This window comes from Engystomops pustulosus, chromosome 7, assembly GCF_040894005.1.
Source record: "Engystomops pustulosus chromosome 7, aEngPut4.maternal, whole genome shotgun sequence".
NCBI lineage: Eukaryota > Metazoa > Chordata > Amphibia > Anura > Leptodactylidae > Engystomops > Engystomops pustulosus.
The window spans coordinates 49,570,581-49,596,155 of record NC_092417.1 but is presented as its reverse complement, the minus strand read 5'-3'; the positions used below and the strand labels follow the sequence as shown (position 1 = coordinate 49,596,155).

The following is a 25,575-nucleotide window of genomic DNA, read 5'->3' as shown; positions in this document are numbered from 1 at the left end:
TATCACAGTAAGACTACAAAAATGGATAGTCGGGTGGCACTAGGACTAAAATCTGACGATTTTAATGTATCAAAAACGTCTGATTCACACTTAGTTCCCAGACAAGTGGCCTAAAAGTGGTATTTATAGTTATTGTTATTGATGACTTATTCTTAAAACTGACCTAAAAAATGAGCACACAGGAGGGGTGCAAAGTAGTCCTACAATCTAGTCACAACAAGAACAAGGACACAATAGCTCTCTGCACACCAATAAGCTTAAATAACTTTTATTATTTCATAGCCACACAACAAACACATTAAATGCAATAAGTTCTAATGAATAATTGCGTATGTGCAATTAATAAAGTTCTGGCCAAGATCTATGATAAGACTCATCTGCCATACAGGGGTTCCCCTCGGGTAGGGTGTTGTTTGTGGAGTCTCCCCTCATCTCTAATAACTTTTTTCATATACAGTTTTTTCTATAATAATTTGTACTGGTAGCCCTTGTTTTGTGATGTGCAGCTGAATTTTGTGTCTATGTATTGATGTATCTAATGTACTTATCCTAGATGTATTGGATCCTTGAGATAGTACTATGTGAAGGGGAACCCCATATGAGTCTTATCATGGACCACAGCCTTAATTGCATATATGCATTTTAATATGTTTTTTTTTGTGGCTATGAACTAATAAAAGTCATATAAGTTTATTATCCCTAGAATTGGTCCTAAATACCAGCTCTCAGAGTCTAACTCCCGGCACCTCCACCAATATAGAAATAAGATGGATAAAGGAGCCAGAAGCACAGTTTCTCTTTTTCTGTATAGTGAAACTACAGTTCAGCTCCTACTTCATAGAATATTATGTGTCCCAGGATCTGAAAAGAAAATTTGGATGTTTTTCTGGTAAGGTCACCCTACAGCAATAACTACTACCTAGAGGTGACAAAGTATAACAGGTATGAGAGCGGTGCCTCCTATCATGCTCATAGTAGTAGTTCCACTGGAGTTGCCAGATCCTGCAGACCTCCATCCTTGTTCCAGTGTATTGAACCTCTTCCGTAATATGAAGTCTCTATGTTTTTGTATCTTCACCATAACTGGAAATCTAATAACCATTAAACGTTTAGGATCACAGGTTTTATTATTCTTGTATATATTCAGGTAAAGGCAAATAAAATGTAAAAAATAAAAGAATCAGAACCGGTTCCATCCTCATTTCAAAGAGATGGTTGTATCTCTCCTCTGAGCCAGTGGAACAAGGTCATCATGCAGGTACCTAAAGCGAGAAGGTACCACGATACTGACTTACTGTATGTTACGTAGAAGTAAGTACTTATTGAAGTTTCATCCTTCCTTTTCGGAAGTCTTATGTTCGAGACATTCACTTTTGTAGTATTAATATAAGGCTCATCCTGTTAAATACATATTTAGGATGTCCATTGGAAAAGAAGGCACTTGTGGTATACAGAGACATGTCACAGTGTGAGGGGGATGGGAAGGTGAGATACAGTGAGTTAGATGTTGCATTGTGGAGGCATCACAGATCAAAGTCTCCACAAATGACAGAAGTTATTGTCTCTGGTCATATCCTCCACTTTGCTTTGTTCACAAAGGGCCGACCACATGTCTGTCCATATTCTGTGGTTTTCCTGGGCCCTGTATAATGGCACCATACGTGTTGTAAGAACTCACACAATAGTGCAAGAGTTGCGACACTTCCCGCAGCCTTTCTTCTTCTTCTTTGGGTGGAACACTGTGAGGATCGCTTCATCAAACACATTTTTGAGCCCCTTTTGAGTGAGGGCTGAACACTCCAAGTAGCATTGTGCTCCGATCTGTAGAACACAAAGAGGGATAAGATCAGCTCATGATGTCATCATCAGGGATGTTACTCACCATTATCTGCTTCTAATCCAGCTTCAGGACCAAAACACGTCCAAGCAATCTTAACGTGCCCCAGGTGCGGAGCTGATATGGATATCACCATGGTTAAGGCTGTTTCATTAAATCTAGGGAATCTCTGCTTTTAACATCTTAAGGATATGACTTACAAGCAAATATTAATGGTAACTAGGACATTTTCATGGGAGAAAGACAGAGGGTGTTTCTAATTTTCCAAAGTGGGAAGAGTAAAATTTAAAATGGAACATTCACTGCGAAAAAAGTGTGGGGCAGGAACATATAACATGCGGTTACCTGGTTGGACCTACCATTTTTGCAAGTTTCATCCCTTGCTCATAAGTGATTGGTTTTTCTTTCATGTAAAGAAGTCGAGCCAATGTTTTAGGGTCATCACGCAAATCAATCTGGAAATAAAGAGAAGAAATCCTGGTGTGAGGGAAGCCAAGTTCAGCCCATCGTCAGATACCAGAGATGACACTTTTCATACACTGGCACTATGTATCACAGGAGTCCATAGGATCACACATTCCCTAATACTTCTGCATTTGAATGGGAAGATCATAAACTGATCGTGCTAAAATTAGCTAATGAATGAAAAGTACTCTTGAAGGCTACAAGAGCTAGAATTTATACAAGTAGCCACCACAAAACTTCTGGGAAGCCTGAGGGTCTGGGAAGCACGATTGTGTGTTTTAGCTCTAAGGAAGGCGCATGTGCACTTTTGCCCAAATTTCAAACTTGTTGCGATCCAGCAAACAAGACACTCTTAACCCGATTTTTCAAAGATAAAACTTCATGCTTTTATTTCAGGACCATAGTCACAAATTTCCAGTTCCCACATATAACAGCTTAAAAAAACGTAAATCAGCAACGCGTTTCAAACGCAGTATGTGTCCTTACTCATGGCTGTGTTACAAACAATGAGACATAAACTTTATAGTATACATGTTAGGTGTTCTCCTAATTGTAACACCTGTTCACAAACACTACACCCTCTTTTTCATACGTCTCCAATAGAAATCGTTCTATATTTAAAGCAACACTGTTACTATTATAAAATTTGGTTGGTAATTTTTGTTGTTTTTATAATAGTAACAGTGTTGCTTTTAGTATAATGATTTCTATTGGAGACATATGAAAAAGAGGGGGTAGTGTTTGTGAACAGGGGTTACAAGTAGGCGAACACCTAATTGCATCTGCAGTAGCCTGGTCTGACCGCTACACAGAGATTGGAGCTGGCTACTCCATCTTCCATTCACAGTTTATCAGCTGCTGAGAACAGCTGGATCAGGGCCAGTGCCAGCACTTGGCATACCTGGGCAAGTGCCGGGGCCAAGGGCACCTGAGGGGGCCCATATACAGCTGCATATAAAGAATCCATGGGGATGAGGGGGCTGTATCTAATGAGATCATAGTGGGCGAGGGGGGCTGTATATAAAATAACCATGAGGGGGTTGTTTGGTATGATAAACTAGGGAATATTTTAGTTTCTGAATTTTTAATGCCATGAGTTCACTGCAATGGATCCAACTGAGGCTCCGTCTCCCAGGGGCCTACTAAAATCTGGAGCCGACCCTCAGCTGAATTGTGGGGTTTCTTGGTGTTGATCCACCACCAATCCAATATCAGGGATTGGTGGTGGATTCTGTGAATATTTTAGGCCAGTATCCCTTTAGGGTCCATTAATGAATGCTTCCAAAATAAGAGCAAGCCTGTAAGTACATAGTGCAGTGGGTTCCATTTACCTGTGTACCTATTAGGACATAGGGTACATGTGGCATGCAGGCCCTGAGTTCTGATACCCATTCCTCCTGGACGTTATGGTAAGAGGCTGGATTGACAACTGAGAAACAAATCAGGAACACATCTGTGTTGGGGTAGGAGAGAGGTCTGAGCTGGTCATAGTCTTCCTGTAAAGAAGAAAAAATACAGAAAATCTGTAGCAAGAATAAATATGTAATCACACCACTAGGTGGCAGCAGATACCCAGCAATCTAGTCCTGCATTGTGAAGTATGATATATGGTACAGGAAGATCAGCTCAGCCGACAGCTGATGTATTGCCATAGAGAACACATTACAGGGCATCACCTGCCAGTATCAATCACAATCCTCATACATTATCATCACCGCTTGGAAATATTTTATCACCTAAAGTGGAATGTTTCTGCTGGGTTTGCTGTCGTGATCCACTAATACGACCAGTTATCCCACTACTGCGATACAAGAACACAGAGTGCTCCTTAGTGCTGTGATTTATAACCCTTTTCTACGTATTAAACTGCTTTATAAATGATTTGGAGCAGATTCTCAAAGTACTTGATGCGGCTCTGGTTCATGATGTCTTTAGTACTGTTCCTTCACCTTCCATTTTAATGGGGACTGCGATCTAAAGATCCAGAAGTAGTGATGAGAGACGCTAATAATACGGATTTCAAGTCACATAATAACACCAAACAGTTTCACCTGGATTACTGTCAAAATGTTAGTCACATATTAAAATTATGTATATACAACCTCAGATAAACAATATCCAACAGATTCCACGTATTTTACCCCTATTTAACCCCTTAATGACTAGTCTTGGAAAGGCTTAAATTATGGGTCATTTTTAGCTAATTCAGGGACATAGTGGTTTTATAGGGGTTTTCCCATGAAGGAAAGTTCTCAAATTTTAACCCCCTAGTGATGTTTACACAATAAAGGTCATTTTAACCCCCTTTACTTTACAATTTTACTTTTTAGCCCCTATCACTCAGTGATGGTCAGTATAAAATTCTATTTAATTTAGCTTCTGAATATTTACTAGTAGCTGACACATAATAAAAAAGAGAAGTGAGAGTCATGAGAGATGACAAGATCCATGAGATGGATATAACACACAATGACACACTGTCAGCTCTGCTACATTTCAGCCATAACACACACACAGAGTGCCTGCCTCCCCTGGATAAAGACCTTATCTTGCCTGCAGCGAGTAGAGTAAGTCTCTGCGCATTGCTGCTTACTTGCAGGAAGTGTCTGTGTATGAGCTTGTGTTGTAATGGAGGGGGAGGGGCAGATAGCTCTGTATTGTGCAGACAGAAGAAGCTATTCATGAGAAGAATCAACTCTGCCTGACCATAGTCAGGTCCTGCCTTTTTCCAACACTAGCAACTATTTAACCCTCTCTGCCACCTTCACGCGTTACTGACCTCGCTCCGGCGCACTTGCTGGCAGGGCGCAGCCTCCTTCCCCGATACATCAAGAGGCTTCTGCCGCTTGATGTATAATTGCAAATATGCAGCGGCGGGCCTACCATAAGTTGGCGCACGAACGCCAGCGTATGATAAATGTCCCCGCTTGTCTTTGTGGGAATACCCCTTTAAGGGCCAAAATTTTATCTTTTTGTATGCCTTAGACAAAGTCAAAGCTGCATTGGTGCTGCCATATTTGCTTTGATCATCGCTCCTCATGACATCATCGGGAAGATGATCAGTTGCCGTGACTTTATAAGACTCCAGAACATTGTTGCAGATCTGTAACAGTGTTTCTGGGGCAGCTGTATATGGTAGGAGCAATCAGACTCCCTAAGATGAAAGTACCCTGGAGGTCTAAAAAATAGTAAAAATACATTTTAAAAAGTTTAAATTACATAAAAGTTTAAATTACCCCACCTTTCACTAGAACTGATATAAAAATAAACAATAAAAAATCATACACATGTAAAGTATTGCCAGGTCCCAAAACTCCCGATCTATCAAAATCTAGAAAAGGTTATAAGTGCAGCTCTTTAGTGAATGAAACTTATTTAGATAATTATTGATGCTTTTTCCCTTTCTCCGGTGTAGTCATTTCTTCTTCCGTTATGAAGTATGAATGACCACATGTACTGCTGGAGTTATTAATCCAAGGGTCTGTTCTTTGGTGTTTAATTTATTCTAAGAAACGTCCCATAGTAATAATACCAGAAATAATATTGAATGCTGATAATATCTTAGTAGGTCATAATATGAAGCTATAGAAGAGGAGAACAAGAGGTTAACATTATCATTATGTAAATGTGTTATGGCCAGGTGTGTGATACATTGACTCTCTGATACTGTAAGTGGCCGTGTCACAGCGTGTAGGCAGTGATACTTGTTTCATACAGCGGGATCCTTGGCGCCAGGGTGTAAGTATAATTAGTCTCAGGAAGAAGGACTCTGCCATTTAATCCTGCCCGAATCAGTTACATCAATAACCTTGTAACTTCGCAGGACACTGTAAAAATGCAATCTTTGCGTTACAGTGTGGGCTGAGGCACAGGGTCATCTGGGGCAGATTGGGTCATCAGCTCCTGGGGCTCATTACTGTGGTGGGTACCGGACTAGAGGGAACATCTAGCTACTAGAGACGGGAATGTTATGGCAGCTTGGAAGCCAGTGTGCACATACATTGTCTCTAGATAATATTTGCATTGTAATGTTAGAACCTGACAATTATTCACAGATAAGCGGCTCCACAGACACTACTTATCTCTTCCTGCAGAAATATCTGTCACAGAGGAAAGCTCTTATCCTGTGTCACCCACTGATAGACCTGACCTGCGCCCTATACAAACATGTCAAGAGCCTACATGCAAAGCAGAAGGAAGGATTTGTAACCTTTCTGTCAAGATGCTCAACCAAGTTAAGCCACATCATCACTCACTCCTGAGTGGTCCCAGGGACATAAGTAGGAGAGGCTGGGCCCCATAGCAGACTTCTCATATGCACACATTTTTGCACTTGCATATACATTTATAGAATCAGTCTATGCACATCAAATCAACAAATGTATAGTATATATAAATCATATAATTACACATACAGTATATACATACCATATATACATACGTATACAGTATAAACTCCTCATATACACACACAGCATAAACAAAAACATAATGTACACACCACATATACATACATCCAGTACCATATGCAGTTATAGAACATACACACATACAGCATATGCACATCACACACACACACCAGACTGCAATGATCAGCTGTAAGGAGTCTGTAATGAAGTTTTATTGATAATCCTTGTTCCAATTACAGCAAAAAAATGTTTTGGTCCAAATGATAAAATATAAACGGAACCTATCTTGTATGTAACCTGGGGACTGCCTGTATATAGCATAAACACATTCATACATTTATACACTTATACACATAAATGTGCATACTAACTGTTGGCTAGTCTTCTTATCCCGCTGCACAGTACTACTACTCCAATACAGCATATATGAGCACTGCACAGCAGTACTACTTCTAAACTGCATCAATGGGCACTGCATAATACTACTCCTCCTATAATGCATATATGGGCATTTCACAGTACTACCACGATTATACTCCATATATGGCCGATACACAATGGGGCAGATTTATCAAGTGTCTGAAAGTCAGAATATTTCCAGTTTCCCATGGCAACCAATCACAGCTGCCCTTTAAAATATTCATGAGCACTGGTAAAATGAAAGCTGAGCTGTGATTGGTTGCCATGGACAACTGGAAATATTCTGACTTTCAGACACTTGATAAATCTGCCCCAATATCCTATATATATGGGAATAGTACTCTTATTCTGTTTATATAAGCACTACACAATGTTAGTACTCTTATCATGTATATGTAGTTTTCTTACTGGGGGGATGTGTGGCCCAGCTTGTTACCTTTGCACTAGGCCAACCAATGTGTCAAACAGCCCTGAACAAGATATTACCCTTACATTTATCAATGGAATGTGTTCCTATAAAGTCTGGTGCAGACCAATCGGTGTCAACAGTATTGACAAGCATCACATTATTAACCAGGGACATGGTAACACCTTGTTGTCAATGTATTCACACATTCTCAGGAGGAGCTATAGAGGAGTACAAGAATTCACAGCTACTTCTGATTCGTTATACATTGAGGACTATGAGTATCAGGAAGGGTCTCAGATTATCTGAGAATATTAGGATATAGAAATACTCTAATTAAAGCAGACGGAGTTACATTCTGAGTAGATCTCTAAAAGTTCTTTTCAGTTTTTACAGATTAATTTTTCCTTCCTTAATTGACAGTTGTGAAAATGAAATATAAAAGCGGCAGCAAATACCTGTCCTGCAGTGTCATAGAGTCCCAGGAGATACTGCTTCCCTCCAACCGTCACCGTCACTGAAAAACAATACAAGAACATGTGCTGATATTAGCTGGGGGGGCACTGCTCATCCGTCAGCAGAAGAGGCTTGGAATCTTCTCTTAGTCTCCATTCCATTTCCTGTAGCCGTGACAGTTAGAAGAGAACCGACAGATATCATGTTTCATGGGAGTCGGTAGAGGCCGCACTCTAAACAGATGGTCCTAGTCAAGTGTGGAGTGACTGCGACATATTCCTCACAGTCTGCCTCTGATTAGTCATTTAACACACTCCAGAGACGCCGCCATTCATTTGTACTATACGGGTAGAGAATAAGCTTTGGCATTCGTTTACAATCTAAGATGAATAAAGTTATTCAATATCAAATTTGGGTTGCAAAGAATGTCTCCTTCCCGTTGTATAACATAATGAGCAATTCTCCATCCTACTGTTTTTAATTCTATTTTTATTTCTCTGTAGAGACAAGTGCTAAAATTCTGTCTGCCAGCCACGACCACTAGGGGGAGCTTACAACAAATTGATTATCAAGTCAATGGAAGTCTTAGGCAGTTTGTAACCTGGGCGGGAATAAATAATGTCGGGTGACCTGTAGTTTGGAAATAAGTGAAATGAGATACAATTCTAACTACTTGTGGGGTGGAGTAACTATACTATATTTTTATTTTCTGAAGAGAAAATGTCAGAGCTATTTGGGACACTACATCACCCACTTGTTCATATAGACTGGTGGCTTATTGTCCCAATAGCCAATGACTCCATGTTTTCAAGGTACTTTTGTTGCCTGCACAGTGCGTCACTAAAGACAAGCACCTGAGGTCTGGCTTATGTGCATGTGTTTTACTCAAGCTTCAGTAGAGAACTGTGCAGGAGAAGTGGGAACCAGGTAAGGTTTTTTGTTTTTTGGATGGTGGGTGGGTGAGCTGGACAAGGTGTTTCTGATGGCAATGTGCCAAATTATCTGACAAAGACACAGTGAGGAGAAATACACTATTCTATTTCCATTGGGAATAACAGAGGAGCAGCACAATGCAGAGTCATTTTACACAATCATTTTGGGTTATTCTATGCAAATATAAGGGAGAGCTAACAGGGGATCCTTAGAGTACATCCACAAGTACTACTTATCTGTATCCAAATCCTAAAACCCCAAAAACATAAAATAAAACTGCACAAAATGAAAAAATAAAAAAATTAATTCAAAACAAACTCTGCTGCAATATATATATACATTGGGGTCATTTATTAAGGGCCCGATTCGCGTTTTCCCGACGTGTTACCCGAATATTTCCGATTTGCGCCGATTTTTCCTGAATTGCCCCGGGATTTTGGCGCACGCGATCAGAGTGTGGCGTATCGGCGCTGGCATGCACGCGACGGAAATCGGGGGGCGTGGCCGAACGAAAACCTGACCGATTCGGAAAAAACGCTGCATTTTAAAAAAAAAAGTGGCGCTGGAGAAGCGCTTACCTTCACTCAGCCCGGCTTGGTGAACTCCAGTGCATTCAGCGCAGCAGCGACACCTGGTGGACGTCAGAGGAACTGCCTTAGTGAATCGCCGGAAGACCTGAATCCACCGCAGAGAACACGCCGCTGGACCGGGTAAGTAAATCTGCCCCATTGTGTTACATGTAAAAGATCACAGTATATTGTGTGTGGACATACCCCAATAAAGATAGTGACATTATATAAATAAATATTTGAATACAAATGACTGCATGTTATATATGTAAACAGGATGTTAAAGGACACCTGTCAGCAAATAAAACCGAACAAGCTGCACCTACTAATAAAAACTGATCCCTAGCCTTCTTCCAATTATGTTACTGTGTAAAGCCTATCCATGTTGGTACATACCCTAAGGCTCTGCCACACTGTGGCATATAGCGTTCCGTTCAACAGACCTATCCTTCAGAGGTTTGGCGTATTCATGAGGGGGCAGTCTGCGGTCGTCTGAGGTGGTGGTAGCATCCGGAACCAGGCAGTCACCGCTTGCATCTGTATGGGAGTGGTGGTCCGGGGAGAAGCATAAGAGAGGGAGGGCCTGGAACGCCCCCTCATGAATACACCGGACCGCCTGAAGATAGGTCTGTCGATCGGACTGCTACATGCCACATTGTGGCTGAGCTTTAGGGCATGTTCCGATATGGATAGGCTTTCCACAGTACCACTATTGGAAGAAGGCTAGGGATCTGTTTATATTAGTATGTACAGCTTGTTCGGTTTAATTTGCTGACAGGTGTCCTTTAAGGGAAATCTACCATGAAAATCCATCATGATAAACCAGGGGCACTTACTCATAGATCCAGGCACTTCTTATTTTTGTTATCCATGGCTTCCTTCCTACTAAGATCCACTTTTAAAATTATATTGATGAGCCTGAGGGGCTACCTTTGCCCCAAAGTGATCTGGCTTCACGTTTTGTTAATCTGTCTCCCTGTCCCCCCTGCTGAATGAAGTGAACACTGCACAAATATAAGAAGATTACCACAGTCACGGTGCCTGGATCTATGAGTAAGTGTCCCTGGTTTATCATGATGGATTTTCATGGTAGATTTCGGTCTATGGTTTGACTCATACTAAATAATATTGGGAATCAGTTTTTAACATTCTAATTTATTACAACAACCTTGGCCCTTCCCTTATATTAAAGCCTATTAATACCATATGTAATAGGAACAATGGGGCAGATTTATCAAGCAGTCTGAAAGTCAGAATATTTCCAGTTGCCCATGGCAACCAATCACAGCTCCCCTTTAAAATATTCATGAGCACTGGTGAAATGAAAGCTGAGCTGTGATTGGTTGCCGTGGGCAACTGGAAATATTCTGACTTTCAGACTGCTTGATAAATCTGCCCCAATATGACTATATATAGACATTTGTGTTAATCCAGTTGCACAGATTGGATGATTTATAACGCTCTTTTGCATATTTGGTCCTAATTTTTAACAAATTCTTGCATATTGCACTCAGATGTTCTCTGTAGTCACAGCAATTCTCTACAGCGAGAAACTTTCCAACTTTTTTCACTCTTCTGTCTAAATAGCTGTTAGATTTTTCCTTTTTTTCACAGCTGTGAACAATAAGAGGACATCTCCGGTGAAATGTATACTATAAAAGGATAGTATTTGTAGGAGCTTACAATACTCATGTTTCCTGCCAGAGGGGACGTCCGCATAAGCTGTATGTAACAAGTATAGAGAGGAGTCAAGGAATGCACACCCTAAGGAGTATGTGAGATTAGCGACCCGTGACTGCATTATTTCTAAAACAGCGTCACACCAGGTTTTGGTCTATGTCTGGTATTGCAACTTGGATAAATTGGAGTTGTGCTCCCTAGGATACATGATCCATTTCAGATTTGCAAGCTACATGGCAAATGACCGTCATGTCAGTGCCCTTTAAATCCAAGTGACATTTCTGTCATTTGTCATGTATGTGGCTTGCATCCAATTTAGTCCCGTTCATATGAATCAGGGGTCAGATGCAAAACCAAGAACAGCCAATATACTATGTACAGTGCTGTGCTTGGTGACAGATGAAGAGGTTGCAGCTACTTAAAGGGGTATTTCCATCTGGGCATTTACATTCATTTGCCATATGTTAACATTTCTTCAATTGGATGTTCCTGTGTGAAGATAATTTCTCATAAATGTAGTCATATGGTCACTTAGAAACGAGATAGCTTCCTCGGATACGACCACCTCAGACTTAGGCAGTGGTGGCCAGACATGCACTATTGAACCCTGCCTGACTACATGAATTCAGCAATCATTACTACAGGACGTCTGTGGGTCATACAGTAACTCCCAGACATTTCATATACAAACACCCTTTGTTTCTTTGTGCAATCACTCCAGCAGAGGTGGTCGTATCCAGGGAGTCAGTCTTGTTTCTAAGGGACAATATCACTACATTTATGAAAAATTATCTTCACACAGGTAATTTTAATAACATCTAATTGAAGAAATGTATATATATATTGATGATTAATGAAACTGAAAGTGAATGCCGAGACGAGAATACCCTTTTAATGAAAGCTAGTTGCATGTTAATACTGCAGTACTCTTCAATACTCTTCTGACATCTGATCAACACCATCACTGGGCATGCCTGGGCAAGTGCCAGGGCGCAGAGCGGCAGGGGGGGCCCACATAAGGCTGTATGTATGGAATCCATGGGGGTGAGGGGGACTGTATATAATAAATCCATAGTGTGTGAGTGGGGCTTGTATAAAATAACCATGAGGCGGTGTATATTTTTTAATGCTGCCACATGAGTGCTGCCACATGAGAAAACCAAAGGAAAATATATTCCAAAATTTACTACAATCATTTGCACTATTTATTTATAAAATCTTGTTGAAAGTTTAGCTACCCTATAACACTTTAATAAAATGTGATGTTTTTGAGCCCCCTCCATACATAGCGGGTGTCAGGTGCATTATGCAGCTGACACCCAGAATCGGTGCTGGCCAAAAATGATAAGATAAGATAATCCTTTATTAGTCCCACAGTGGGGAAATTCACAGCGTTACAGCAGCAGAGAGGGTACAGAGAGTGAAGTACAAACTATGACAACAATAATATTAGGGATAAATGAACAAAAAGAAAAGGGGGATAAAAAGACAAAAAAGAGACAAGCAATGATCGGCAGTTTGATGTTAAGTCTGTGGATGGGACTTGCAGGGACTGGTTAGGTGGGGGGCGCAGGTTACTTCTGTTTGGGCCTTGTTTGTTGAACAGCCTGATCGCAGCAGGGAGGAATGACTTACGATAACGCTCACTCTCACACTTGGGGTGAAGCAGTCGGTCACTGAATGTGCTCCCCAATGCCACCACAGTCTCATGCAAGGGATGGGAGCTATTCTCCAGAATAGACTTCAACTTACCCAGTGTCCTCCTCTCAGCTACCACCTGCACTGTGTCAAGAGGACCCCCCAGGACAGAGCTGGTTTTCCTAATTTCCTAACACTTGAGTGTTGGCATTGCCATCCTGGATCTGACCGATGCCAACTGTGACATCATCGGAACGCACTGACAATTTGCTATGACAGCCAGGACCCTAACTGAATATCTGTAAAGGAACCTGTCATTGGAAACCTCTTTTATGGATCCATTAATTTCCAATATACTGAAAAAGTGTTTATGTACCCTCGGGGGCCTAGAAATACAGTATAAAGAAAAAAAGAAAGCAAAGTTAGAAGTTAAAAAAAAAACGAAAAGATCAACCCCATCCCCACTAGATTGAAAATAAAAATAAACACAAACAATTGTAAACGTGTTAGGTATTGCTGCGTCCAAAATATGCAGGTCTATCAAAATATTAAACTGGTTATTTCGGTATACATCCCAAATTTTTGAATCACCACTTTTTCATTATTTATATAAAAGGTCATACTATCCCCAAAATGGTAGAAATTAAAACGACAGCCTGTGCTGCAAAAAAAGTTTTAAAAAAATCTATTAAAACTAATAAAACCGATATAAATTTAGAATCCACGTGATCATACCATCTAAAATATGGGGCAAATTAGTTTTTGCGTCAATTTCACATTTGGAATTTTTTTCCAGCTTTCCAATACATGGAATATAAAAGTACTGTTTGTTTTGCAGAAAACAAGCCCTCATATAGCCTTTGACATGGAAAAAGTTAGGGATTTTTGAAGATGGGGTTTGGAAAATGAAAACGCAAAATGGAACAATGGGACTGAACTGCTCCCTGTAGCAGTACCACGTAGGCTCCTAATGTGCTCGGAGCACTACTATGCTCATATACATGGTCCTTTGTATTTAGCTTTTTTTCCCATAATTTCCTAATGTCTTAAAGGGGTTGTCCCAAGCTGTGAAATTATTCCAATATCTAGGAGTTCTAGCTTTGCAACAGCTGGAGATCCACAGGTCCGAGTTGACGGTCAGACACTTCTTTTTCTATATGGTCCTTTAAACTTTCCCATTATAGTCAACATCTGATATAAATTTTGTCGATGAATTCACAGTAAATCATGGGTGTGACAGACAGGAGTGTGTTGGGTTTTGGAATGAATCTGATTGTGTTTTCATCATATACTTTTGTTTTTAGTTAGTCAGGCTTATTCTCGCCACACACATTGTAGCTGCTGGAGACTTGGCGGCTTTCTGTTTAAACTGCAGGAGACTTTTGAGCAGCACCCAAATGTTTCAAAGATGGCGTGAGTAGGCAAGTAGATAAACACTTACTTTCCAGTTTGTAGCTCTGAGTATAACATTTCCTCTCAGCTCTAAGTCTATCAACAAATATGCTCTTAAAACCCATCTCTTTAGGCAGGCCTATCACACTCCCTAACTGCATGCAACTTAACTCTCTTTACTAACCCATCCTGTGTCCTCCTCCCATCTGTTACCAAGCTCCAGGCTTCTCTGCAGTCCCATTCACCTTAGACCTTCTATATAATATGGCGACTGATGACTGGTTCAAGCACCAGAACCTTTATTTATTATATTATTTTGTTCTATTCCCTTATAAAGAATGGCTGGACCAGCTCTTATACCTCATGTGTCACCCCCTCACCCTCACAGACTGTAAGCTCTTGGGGCGTGCAGGGCCCTCATTCCTTTTGTACCATATGAGCGTTTGTGCTCTGTCATGTTTTATTTTATTTGTATATGTTCCCTATGATTTGTATTGGTGCTTTATTAATAAAGATTATTATTATTAATATTATCAACATAACATGTCCATAGAAATAACATTTGATAACATGCTAGCTACCTGCTGCCACCACCAGATGGAGCTCAGGAGGATTAAATGGTTTCTTAAGCTCCCTGTGCTGTTGGTTTCAGGCTTACAGGTTAATCTTGTTCTTAAAACAAACCTCCAAATATTCTGCGTAGATAAAAATGAAAATGTAAACTTTGATATTATTCCAGTCATTGCATGACTCTATTTAGAAAGCTGCACTTAGTAGATACCAAAGTAAGATGAAACACTTTAGTAACTACAGTCATGCTTTGACACTACATTACACTTTAGAGTCCTGAGCTGCATCTACAATATAATGAATGAATACAGGTAGTTTCCACTTTTAATTCACACTGTGCACCCTGTAATAAATATAGATAGATACTGTGCCCCCTGTATTAGCTATATTATGTGCCCCTTCTGTTAAATACCATCCTCCCTCAGGGTTTAAAAGACTATGAGAATCAGATTTTATATTTGATAATAAGAACTGTAGAGCGCTCCTATATAACATATGCCAAATAACTTCTTCTCCAACTGTCTTTATTCCCGGACACCCCAGGATCACTGCATGGTAAAAACACATGGACATAGGGCTCACCTGATTCATTGAGCAATTTATATTGGGCTGAACAAGAACTTCTTTGTGAAATGAAAATACTGTTTCCTTCAACTTGATCCCACCATAAGATCTATCAAATGTTTAGATTGCAATAAAGTAGCAATCCGTAAAGGTATTGCCATGTATACTGGTATTGTGCCCAATTCATATGGTTATATGGTGAAAAATGTCTGTAAAATTAGATTATGTGAGCACGTGCCTCTGGTTTAGTAATTATAATCTGGGAAATATGCTAATTATGTTCTAGTAAGGTAGCTGATGCATTTTGGGGGTTTAACTCATTTTAACACATCGGTAACACACTGGCCCAGATTTAAAAATCTGGATGCGCCAGTTTTCCGGTGCAGTGTTTCCGCCACACAAAATTCTGCTGCTAAAGGGCAGTCCAGTTCTGAATCACACCAGGCGCCACATTTATGTTGAAAGTATGTACTCTTTGTGTCTGTGTGGGTTTCCTCCGGGTCCTCCTGTTTCCTCCCACACTCCAAAAAATACTGGTAGGTTGATTAGATTGTGAGTCCCGTGGGGACAGGGACTGATTTGGCAAACTCTATGCAGCGCTGTGGAATATGTGTGCGCTATATAAATAAAGGAATTATTTATTATTATTAAAGTTCAAAATAATTGACACCCCTCCGCTAAACTGAGTGTGCCAAAAGAAAATGGTGCATTCAGTTTAAGCACAATTACCTCAAGACATTAGTGCAGCTTGCACTATTGATAAATGTGGACCAATATTTTCATTTTTTTATACAACTTAAATGGGAGACAGAGAAGGTAAGGCTGAGTTCACATATATCACTTGTGTCTATGCTGGAGCTGGACTCATCCTATAACACAGGAGTGCCCCCAGTCTGCTGCAGGGAGATGATTTTGGTCACTACTGATGAAACCGACCTCATAATTCCTATTGCAAAAAAGACTGAAGGGAATCATGATGGAAGGTTTGGTGATATCTACAGAGCAAGGCACAGATGCTATTCCATTATTGGTTGACATAATCCTGTAAGGTAACATCTTACTGGATCTGAAATTCCTACCTAGAGGACAGGCAGTAGAGGCAGTCTTTTCCTTCATAGCTTTTTATGTCCCATTCAATCTATAGGTGTCTTCATATATATGTCGCCACCACACCTAATGGAATGCATGGAACCACTGGTGATCCCTGCAGTCAAACCAACTTCATCATAACAATTTCTAAAATAAATACTTTTTGTAGATCAAATCCCTTAAAATAATGATATCAAAAACTACAGTACATGTAAAATCTAAAATACAACTTTATGTTACGTCCTGGGAGAATCACCAGCGCCTCTACTTCCAGTTACTACTGCTGATCACCCACTTTGGAGCAGTGATGAAATAAGAGGTCTACTCCTGCTTCATATAAGGATCCTTGCAATGTAAGCAAATACTGTAGACTAATATAGAGAACCTACATGCATGAGGGGTAATCATTCCATGCCTAAATGTGCGGAGAAGAACATGGAAGTTAAGCCACACACGATAATGATGTATTAAAATACAGCTTTCTATAAAAATCTCTAGAAATGTAAGGTAGAGAAGAAGGAAGAACACAGGTAGAGAGGCTCATGCATATGAGCAACAACATGTTTCTACAATACCTCACACTACATACACTCACCGGCCACTTTATTAGGTACACCATGCTAGTAACGGGTTGGACCCGCTTTTGCCTTCAGAACTGCCTCAATTCTTCGTGGCATAGATTCAACAAGGTGCTGGAAGCATTCCTCAGAGATTTTGGTCCATATTGACATGATGGCATCACACAGTTGCCGCAGATTTGTCGGCTGCACATCCATGATGCGAATCTCCCGTTCCACCACATCCCAAAGATGCTCTATTGGATTGAGATCTGGTGACTGTGGAGGCCATTTGAGTACAGTGAACTTATTGTCATGTTCAAGAAACCAGTCTGAGATGATTCCAGCTTTATGACATGGCGCATTATCCTGCTGAAAGTAGCCATCAGATGTTGGGTACATTGTGGTCATAAAGGGATGGACATGGTCAGCAACAATACTCAGGTAGGCTGTGGCGTTGCAACGATGCTCAATTGGTACCAAGGGGCCCAAAGAGTGCCAAGAAAATATTCCCCACACCATGACACCACCACCACCAGCCTGAACCGTTGATACAAGGCAGGATGGATCCATGCTTTCATGTTGTTGACGCCAAATTCTGACCCTACCATCCAGATGTCGCAGCAGAAATCGAGACTCATCAGACCAGGCAACGTTTTTCCAATCTTCTACTGTCCAATTTCGATGAGCTTTTGCAAATTGTAGCCTCAGTTTCCTGTTCTTAGCTGAAAGGAGTGGCACCCGGTGTGGTCTTCTGCTGCTGTAGCCCATCTGCCTCAAAGTTCGATGTACTGTGCGTTCAGAGATGCTCTTCTGCCTACCTTGGTTGTAACGGGTGGCGATTTGAGTCACTGTTGCCTTTCTATCAGCTCGAACCAGGCTGCCCATTCTCTTCTGACCTCTGGCATCAACAAGGCATTTCCGCCCACAGATCTGCCGCTCACTGGATGTTTTTTCTTTTTCGGACCATTCTCTGTAAACCCTAGAGATGGTTGTGCGTCAAAATCCCAGTAGATAAGCAGTTTCTGAAATACTCAGACCAGCCCTTCTGGCACCAACAACCATGCCACGTTCAAAGGCACTCAAATCACCTTTCTTCCCCATACTGATGCTCGGTTTGAACTGCAGGAGATTGTCTTGACCATGTCTACATGCCTAAATGCACTGAGTTGCCGCCATGTGATTGGCTGATTAGAAATTAAGTGTTAACGAGCAGTTGGACAGGTGTACATAATAAAGTGGCCGGTGAGTGTACTTCAATCATATTAGTAACACTCATAGGGGGTTATTTATCATTGATTTTCCTCGGCTCTTTGGCATAAAAAAGTCACATTGAAATTTTTTGGGACTTTTCTCACAGGGATATTTCCATCTCTATTTCCATTTCTTCATTAATCTGACTGATTCATGACTGGGAAAAAGTCCCATAAAAAGTCTCATAGTTACTCCAGTCCCCTGCTGGTGAATTTGCTGGGACTTTTTATGCAATTTGAGACATTTAAAGGAAACCTACCACTTGAAGGGCTAGGTGTAAGATGCATATACCGAGCACAAGCTCAGGGTGAGCTTGTGCCGGAGCTTACTTTCATTAGTCTATTCTCTTCTTTACAGCTGAGGGAGCTTCGGCGCACCAATCCTGGACAGCAAATAGAGCATAAGAACAGGTATTAAGGGGCCAAAGCCACTTTAATGAATCTGATGGGCAGAGGAGCTCCAAAGACAGACATAGACGGTTGAGACAAGAGAGACCGTTTCTGATGTCTATAGTAGATATCATGGCAGTTAGTCTCTGCCCACCAGCTTAGTGACAATTACACATAGAGCCTACAGAGGGGAAAATATAGTGAAAAAAATATAATGGTTAAAATCTGAAATATATCCAGGATGCAATAAGGAAAACCTTAAAATGCCTTTTAACTAATATCCTGGAAAATGTATTTGCATAGTTCCCAGAATCCCCTACTGGATCATCAATGGCTATAAGTCTCCACATGCCTGCAAGGCGGCCTTAATTGGCAAAGTCTACATAGACCTTTTTTCTTGAGGGAGCGTAGTTTTTTTTGTAAAAAGTAAACTAGTAGAAGTTTACTAAACTTAGTAGGAGAAAATAAACCAGCACATGGCCTTACTTATAATAGTAACAATAGGTTTTGCTAAAAGGTCTATTTGTAGGTATCAGACATTGGAGAGATTGATATGGCAGCTGTCAGGGGAATATATGAGCCGCGCTGAGCAAGCAATGTAGCGTCCTATTCTTTGCTGCAGAGGGATCTGACTGTGTTGCTTCCTTTTGCTTTGTTCTGTGTTTAGTCTGATCAGGTACCTGTATAAATAGAAGGGCTTTTATCTGGGCACAGCATGTGTTTAAGCAGTCATGTTTACAGGCTGGGACATTTGTCAAGAGTCTCCTGAATTCAGATGTGTGGACATTCACTATTATCTCCAGGACGCTGCGTAGCTAAGCAAGTGTCAGGGTCAAATATATTTTATGCACTTATTCTCATAACAATATCCAAAGTCTGCATTTTAAGCAATTATCACCTACCCACAGGGAACCCCTATCACCAGAACATGTGGAAACATTCTTTATCTGAAGTTAATGGGACCGAGAGAGTTAGCCAAGAATATAGTGCTCAGTGACCTTAAACAATTCTTTTTGTGCATATACCATGTTTCTCAGAACATAAGACACAGACTTATATTATTTTTTCCCTAAAAATGGGTTAAGTCTTATTTTCAGGGAAAGAATGTCAGTGATGTAATCTCACTAGTGCAAAAGAAGTTTCAGCACACAGTGGGAGGGGGAAGTACTCCTGCACAGTGTAACAGCCTGTGAATCTGAAACAAGGGGGCTCTGGTAACACCTCCAGGAGCCCCTCTGGCTCAGAAATATAATGTTAAAAGTTGATTTTAGAAAGAAAGAGGGCATGGGTAACAGGATTACTACAGTCATCGTGCCTGGATCTAAAAGTAAGTGTCCCTGGTTGATTTTTATGGTAGATTTACTTAAAATAAATTACATCTTGGCCATTGTGGAATTGTTGTAAAAGACAGGTTATGCTTCTGATGCTTTTCACCCCTTAACATTTATCCCCCCTTACCACTCTGAATAATACAAGTACAGGAGAAAGCTGAACCAGCACAGCACCTGAGGTCAGGAGTTCTCTGGTTGTCAGGAGACAAGCCAAAGGTCAGGGCAAACAAGGGCCACCTGATCAGGTAGGAGATTAAGATACAAAATAGAAGGGAAAGGTAAGGAACACGGTAGTCAATAAACAAGGGGACATACTAGCATGCTAGGAACCTTTATACTAGGACACCTCACTGTGGGGGTTACATAACTTCTAGGATTGGACAGCAATGTGAAAGCAATATGTATGAGGATAAGGGAGGAGAGAGGATATGCTACTAACCAACATTGCAGTAAATACCAAAAGATAAGGGCAGGACCCCCCCTTTTTCCTTAGTGTCCTATGCCCCCTTACTATTCCCCTTTTTTTTCAAGTTGTCAGGCCTGCAGAATAATAGAGCTGAGTGTGTTATAATGCCAGCGGATTTCATATCTCATATTCAGTGACGTAACTAGAAGCTGATGGGCCCCAGTGCAAAGACTGTGCCAGGCCCCGACTATAATGTATGGTTTATAGTAATAGTCTTCTCATATGGGAAAGTGACACCATAAGGGCCCCCTAAACCTTTTGCCTTCGCACTCCCTCAAGTTACGACCCTGCTCATATTGGTAAATAAGAAGCTTACTACTAATAAGTGATTGTCATTAGGAGACATTCAATAGTGGAGCAAAGTATTATCCTATAATTGTTACTAAATTTGTCTGGCTGAATACAGGCTGCCACCTGCAGCTGCTTATATTCTGTGAACTCCTTGCTCATTATTTGATTCTTTTGCTTGATATAGAGCAATTGATACAAAAGAACTGCATTACTTTAGGGTGATGCCACACGTGGCGTTTTGAACGCGTTTTTGGCCCATTTTTAAGCAGTCCATCAAAAAACGCATGTGTTAAAAAACGCATGCGTATTTGACAGGTTTGACCAATTATCTTAATTAAAACTGGTCAAAAACGCATGCGTTTTTTGACGGACTGCTTAAAAACAGGCCAAAAACCCATTCAAAACGCCACGTTTGCCATCATCCTTAGGGGAGTAGTTAGGGCCTAAAAGGTCCAGAGAATCAGAATGATGAATGGGCACAGGGTAGGGTGTTTACAGATTTTGCGCTGGGAATTATTTTCCTTGATGACTAAGTGAAGTCCAAACCCGGTTATACACGGCAAGCCGCCAGCAAAAGAAGGAAAACTTCTCCGCAACCCAGAGCTCATTAAACACATTCAGCTCCTGTTTGCGGGAATAGATACATATTCCAGCTTTTATATGTGCAGCCACAAGGTATCTCCATTGCCCATAAGCTAAGCAGATGTTACTTTGGCAGCGAAAGTGAGCAAATCAGGACAGTGCGCCTTGAGGGGAATTACAGGATTCTATTTTAAAACCTTCAGATGGTCAATTGGAACCTGCACAAAAAATATAAAACCCTAAATAATAATACAATTAGAACAGTCTAGCCTAAACTGCTGAATTGTATAATGTCATATGCAGGGTCTGAGACGTGGAACATGACACATTGGGGGGACTATTCAGTGCTACTTTAAAGGAAACCTACCACTTTAAAATGACCCTTCTGACCCACAAATACCTTAAGCTAGCTCAGGATGAGCTGATGCTGGACCATATTTTCAATTAAACCAGAAACCGCTGTATTTGTAGAAAAATGATTTTCTTGTGGTAGTAAAATCTCTCTTCGGCGCTTCTGTAAGCGTCATGCGGCGCGCACCCCGGACCCTGCTCCGCGGTCACGCTCTCGTCAGCGCTGCTCCCGTCACTAATTTTGCAGTGCCCGAGAGCCGGTGACGTCACCGAGCTCTCGGGCACACTAGCGCATGCGCACCACCTCCTCCCGGCGCGTCGCGGCCGGATCCCATTGCGCATGCGCGAAGTCCCGAAGCCTCGCGATACTACGCGATACTACGAGGCTTCGGGACTTCGCGCATGCGCAATGGGATCCGGCCGCGACGCGCCGGGAGGAGGTGGTGCGCATGCGCTAGTGTGCCCGAGAGCTCGGTGACGTCACCGGCTCTCGGGCACAGCAAAATTAGTGACGGGAGCGGCGCTGACGAGAGCGTGATCGCGGAGCAGGGTCCGGGGTGCGCGCTGTATGACGCTTATAGAAGCGCCGAAGAGAGATTTTACTACCACAAGAAAATAATTTTTCTACAAATACAGCGGTTTCTGGTTTAATTGAAAATATGGTCCGGCATCAGCTCATCCTGAGCTAGCTTAAGGTATTTGTGGGTCAGAAGGGTCATTTTAAAGTGGTAGGTTTCCTTTAAGTGCACAGACTAATTTCCATGAGACCATGCCTCTTTCCATGAGCCTTTGTTTTTCAATGCCATGCCCCTTTGGTTGGACGAGTTATGAAAGGGCAAAAAAAATGGTCTAAAAGCCATGATAAATGTGGCCCATGGCATTTTAGCCGAAATCTGAATCCCCCCCCCCCCATTATATCTCTCCTTGGTCTGCTGTGAATCTCTATATCATTCCTTATGTGAGGTCGGATACTATATAATAGTTTCCATTGTAACAACCCTTACAGAAAAAAATGTAGAAAGAAACCAGTCTTTCCTGAAGACCCTGTGGATGCCCCTAATTATAATAATTATACACGTAATATATCACCGGTTAAAGCTAAACAAGGTGGACTCTCAAGTCTCATTCATTCCCAATCTGCAGATATAGGGGGCACATCCCTAATTTCTGAGCTGCTGCTATGCATGTGTGAATAACACTTCATTCATATCTATCAGACTGCTAAAATGTGGATTCAGCAGTTCCATTAAAGGGAATGTTCCATTCACATGGGACACTAATAACTAGGGGGTCACTGGGGTTGGATTCCATTCAAACAGGTATCATTTGTCCTGCCATTTGTGAAACAAGTGAGCAGGAACATTTAAGAAACAGAGCCTTGAGCAATTTAACCCTTTGATGACCTTTTTTTTTTGTGATACCATTTTCTGCTCTCCACTTACAAAAATCCATAACTTTTTTATTTTTCCATGTACAGAGCTGTGTGAGGATTTTTTTTCTGTGTAACAAATTGTGCTTCCTACAGTAGTGACAGTATTTAAAGGGTCATCAGAAATTGACCTAATAAACCCCTACCAGTATGTTGTCAAGCAACTGAACACATTCCTGTTCATGACTCAATGTGGTGGCATCATCCAGAATATCAACTTTGAAGTGAGATGTAAACTGGTTGTATAAAGTCAAGGAGGCGGAGAATTTAACACTGAATTCAAACTTACCCTGCCTCAGAAAGCCCTCTTCATTGATGGTCCTAAATTCATAGATATCACTAACCAGATCTGCTGAAGTCCAATGCACAATGTCAATCATAGAGGAGGAGGCTTTAAGAGTTGACTTGAATTCAATGTTGAATTCAATGTTAAACTCTCCGCTTCCTTGACTTTATACAACCAATTTACATTGGACCCTGAAAGATACATAAACTAGAAGGCGTAACATTGCTTAACAATTTACTGGTAGTGGTTTATTAGGCCAATTGCTAATATCGCGTGCTGTGTTCATCATGTTCTGAGCCACCGTGGCTATTTGTTACACAGCACAATTTGTTACACAGAACTCAGAAATAGCCAAATGTTGAAAAAGTGCAGTTTCAGACATTTGGGCGCTATTTTCCATGACAAGGTTCACTGCCGAGAATAAACGTTTTTATATTTTGATAGATAAGGCATTTTGGGGCATGGGAATACCTAAGATATTTATGATTTTTTTTAAATTTATTTTTATATCAGTTTTAGGGAAAGGGAGGTGATTAAACTTTAAGGTTTTTATGATTTTTGAAAAATTTTTAAATCCTTTTTTAGGACTCCCCCCCCCCCCAAGCGGAACTCTATACACTACTACAGTACTGCAGTATACAGCAGTTTTGCTAGTGATCTCTAAGCGCCTTCCTCCGGCAGCAAACATCCACCCTATATGCTTGTGAGGCCTCTCCATACGCGCTTCCTGATGTTGTGTCGTAAAAGTACATTGTGTGTTGGGAAGGAGTTAAGGCCTAATGGATGTTTCACGCTATCCATGATCAGCCTGTGATCATGGACCGTATAGCTGCTGTTTAGCGGGGAAGCAGGGACTCCTGGCTGTCAGGATTCAGGGGTAGCGGACCCACTGAACCACCACGGACGATGACGTAATCCGATAACTGGGAGCAAAGTTTAAGTGGCACCCAGTTTTCACCATAGCCCGCCGTAAAGCGGGTTGGACCTGTTGCGGTATGGTACCTCTGGGTCACTCCACAGGCAGTTGAGACAGGCAGTACAGGATCAAGGTCAGAGCCGGAACTGAAGGTCAGGGCAGGCAGCAGAGAAGCATAAACAGGAACAGAATCAGGGTCACAACGGGAATTCAGCAAACAGTTGTAAGGCATAGGGAACAAGCTTTTTACTAAGGCACAAGGCCCAAAGATCCGGCGGGGCATGAGGGAAGAGGCTGGCTATTTATTAAGTACCAATTAATGGCGCACTGGCCCTTTAAATCTCTGCTGGAGCCATCGCTGGAGGAAGATCAGGTAAGTCAGCCAGGTGCGGTGAACCAGGGGAATGGAGATGGGGCACGGGTGCGTTTGTGACACTTGCATCATATATTAAGAAGTGTGTAGCATAAAAGTGTGGTGAGCCCCTCAAACAGGACTCTAAATGGTCCGAGATCCAGGCTGATCATGGATAGCGTGAAATAGCCCTAATGGGACTGGACAGGACATATTTTGCCAATAAACTTGGGCAGCACGGTGGCTCAATGGTTAGCACTACAGCCTTGCAGCACCGGGGTCCTGGCATCAAGTCTCATCCATGTCAACATCTGCAAAGAAGTTGTATGTTCTCTCCGGGTTTGCGTGGGTTTCCTCCAGTTTCCTCCCATACTCCAAAACATACTGGTGGGTTGATTAGATTGTGAGCCCCATTGGGGACAGGGACTAATTTGGCAAACTCTGTGCAGCGCTGGGTAAATATATATACATATATATAAATAAAGGAATTATTATTAAACGTACAGTTACACAACAGCTGCTCCGTGATCCCAATATTCACTTAATGCTATACTATTTAATGGGCCAGATCTTGTAAGAAAGACCATTGCAGAGTCACTCTTATAACAATGAATGTTGTGTCTCCTTCAGCATAACAAAATCAAATTAGGGCCCTGGCACCTGTTATCCGCTAAATAATTCCAAGCAATTGGAATGTGAAGCAATACTATGTTTTGTTATTTTTCCTCCACAAAAAGTTAAAAATATATTTCTATGCATTCAAGGATACCGGAGATCATTTATTTTATGTCATTGTGTGGAGTTTCCGTTTTGTCACAATCTGATATCGACCCCCTCACCACCCCCAGCCTTATTCAGATACTGGATTGTAGTGGGAGATCCATTGTGATTGTACAATCCCACACAGACCCCTTATCATGTGGAAAATCCCAGCTGACACAAC

General features: G+C 41.4%; 1 protein-coding gene across 1 annotated transcript in view; it reads right to left on the bottom strand.

The window, feature by feature from the left end:
- Nucleotides 1-1,108: 1,108 nt before the first annotated feature.
- The window catches only part of RHOJ (ras homolog family member J), a 66,656-nt gene continuing 42,189 nt past the window's right edge, over nucleotides 1,109-25,575 (bottom strand). The window contains exons 2-5 of the mRNA XM_072115838.1: nucleotides 7,996-8,054; nucleotides 3,634-3,798; nucleotides 2,197-2,292; nucleotides 1,109-1,821 (exon numbers count right to left, since the gene is read on the bottom strand). Of these exons, the coding sequence (XP_071971939.1) occupies nucleotides 1,675-1,821; nucleotides 2,197-2,292; nucleotides 3,634-3,798; nucleotides 7,996-8,054 (467 nt within the window). The 3' untranslated portion in view covers nucleotides 1,109-1,674. The remainder of the gene's footprint in view (nucleotides 1,822-2,196; nucleotides 2,293-3,633; nucleotides 3,799-7,995; nucleotides 8,055-25,575) is intronic.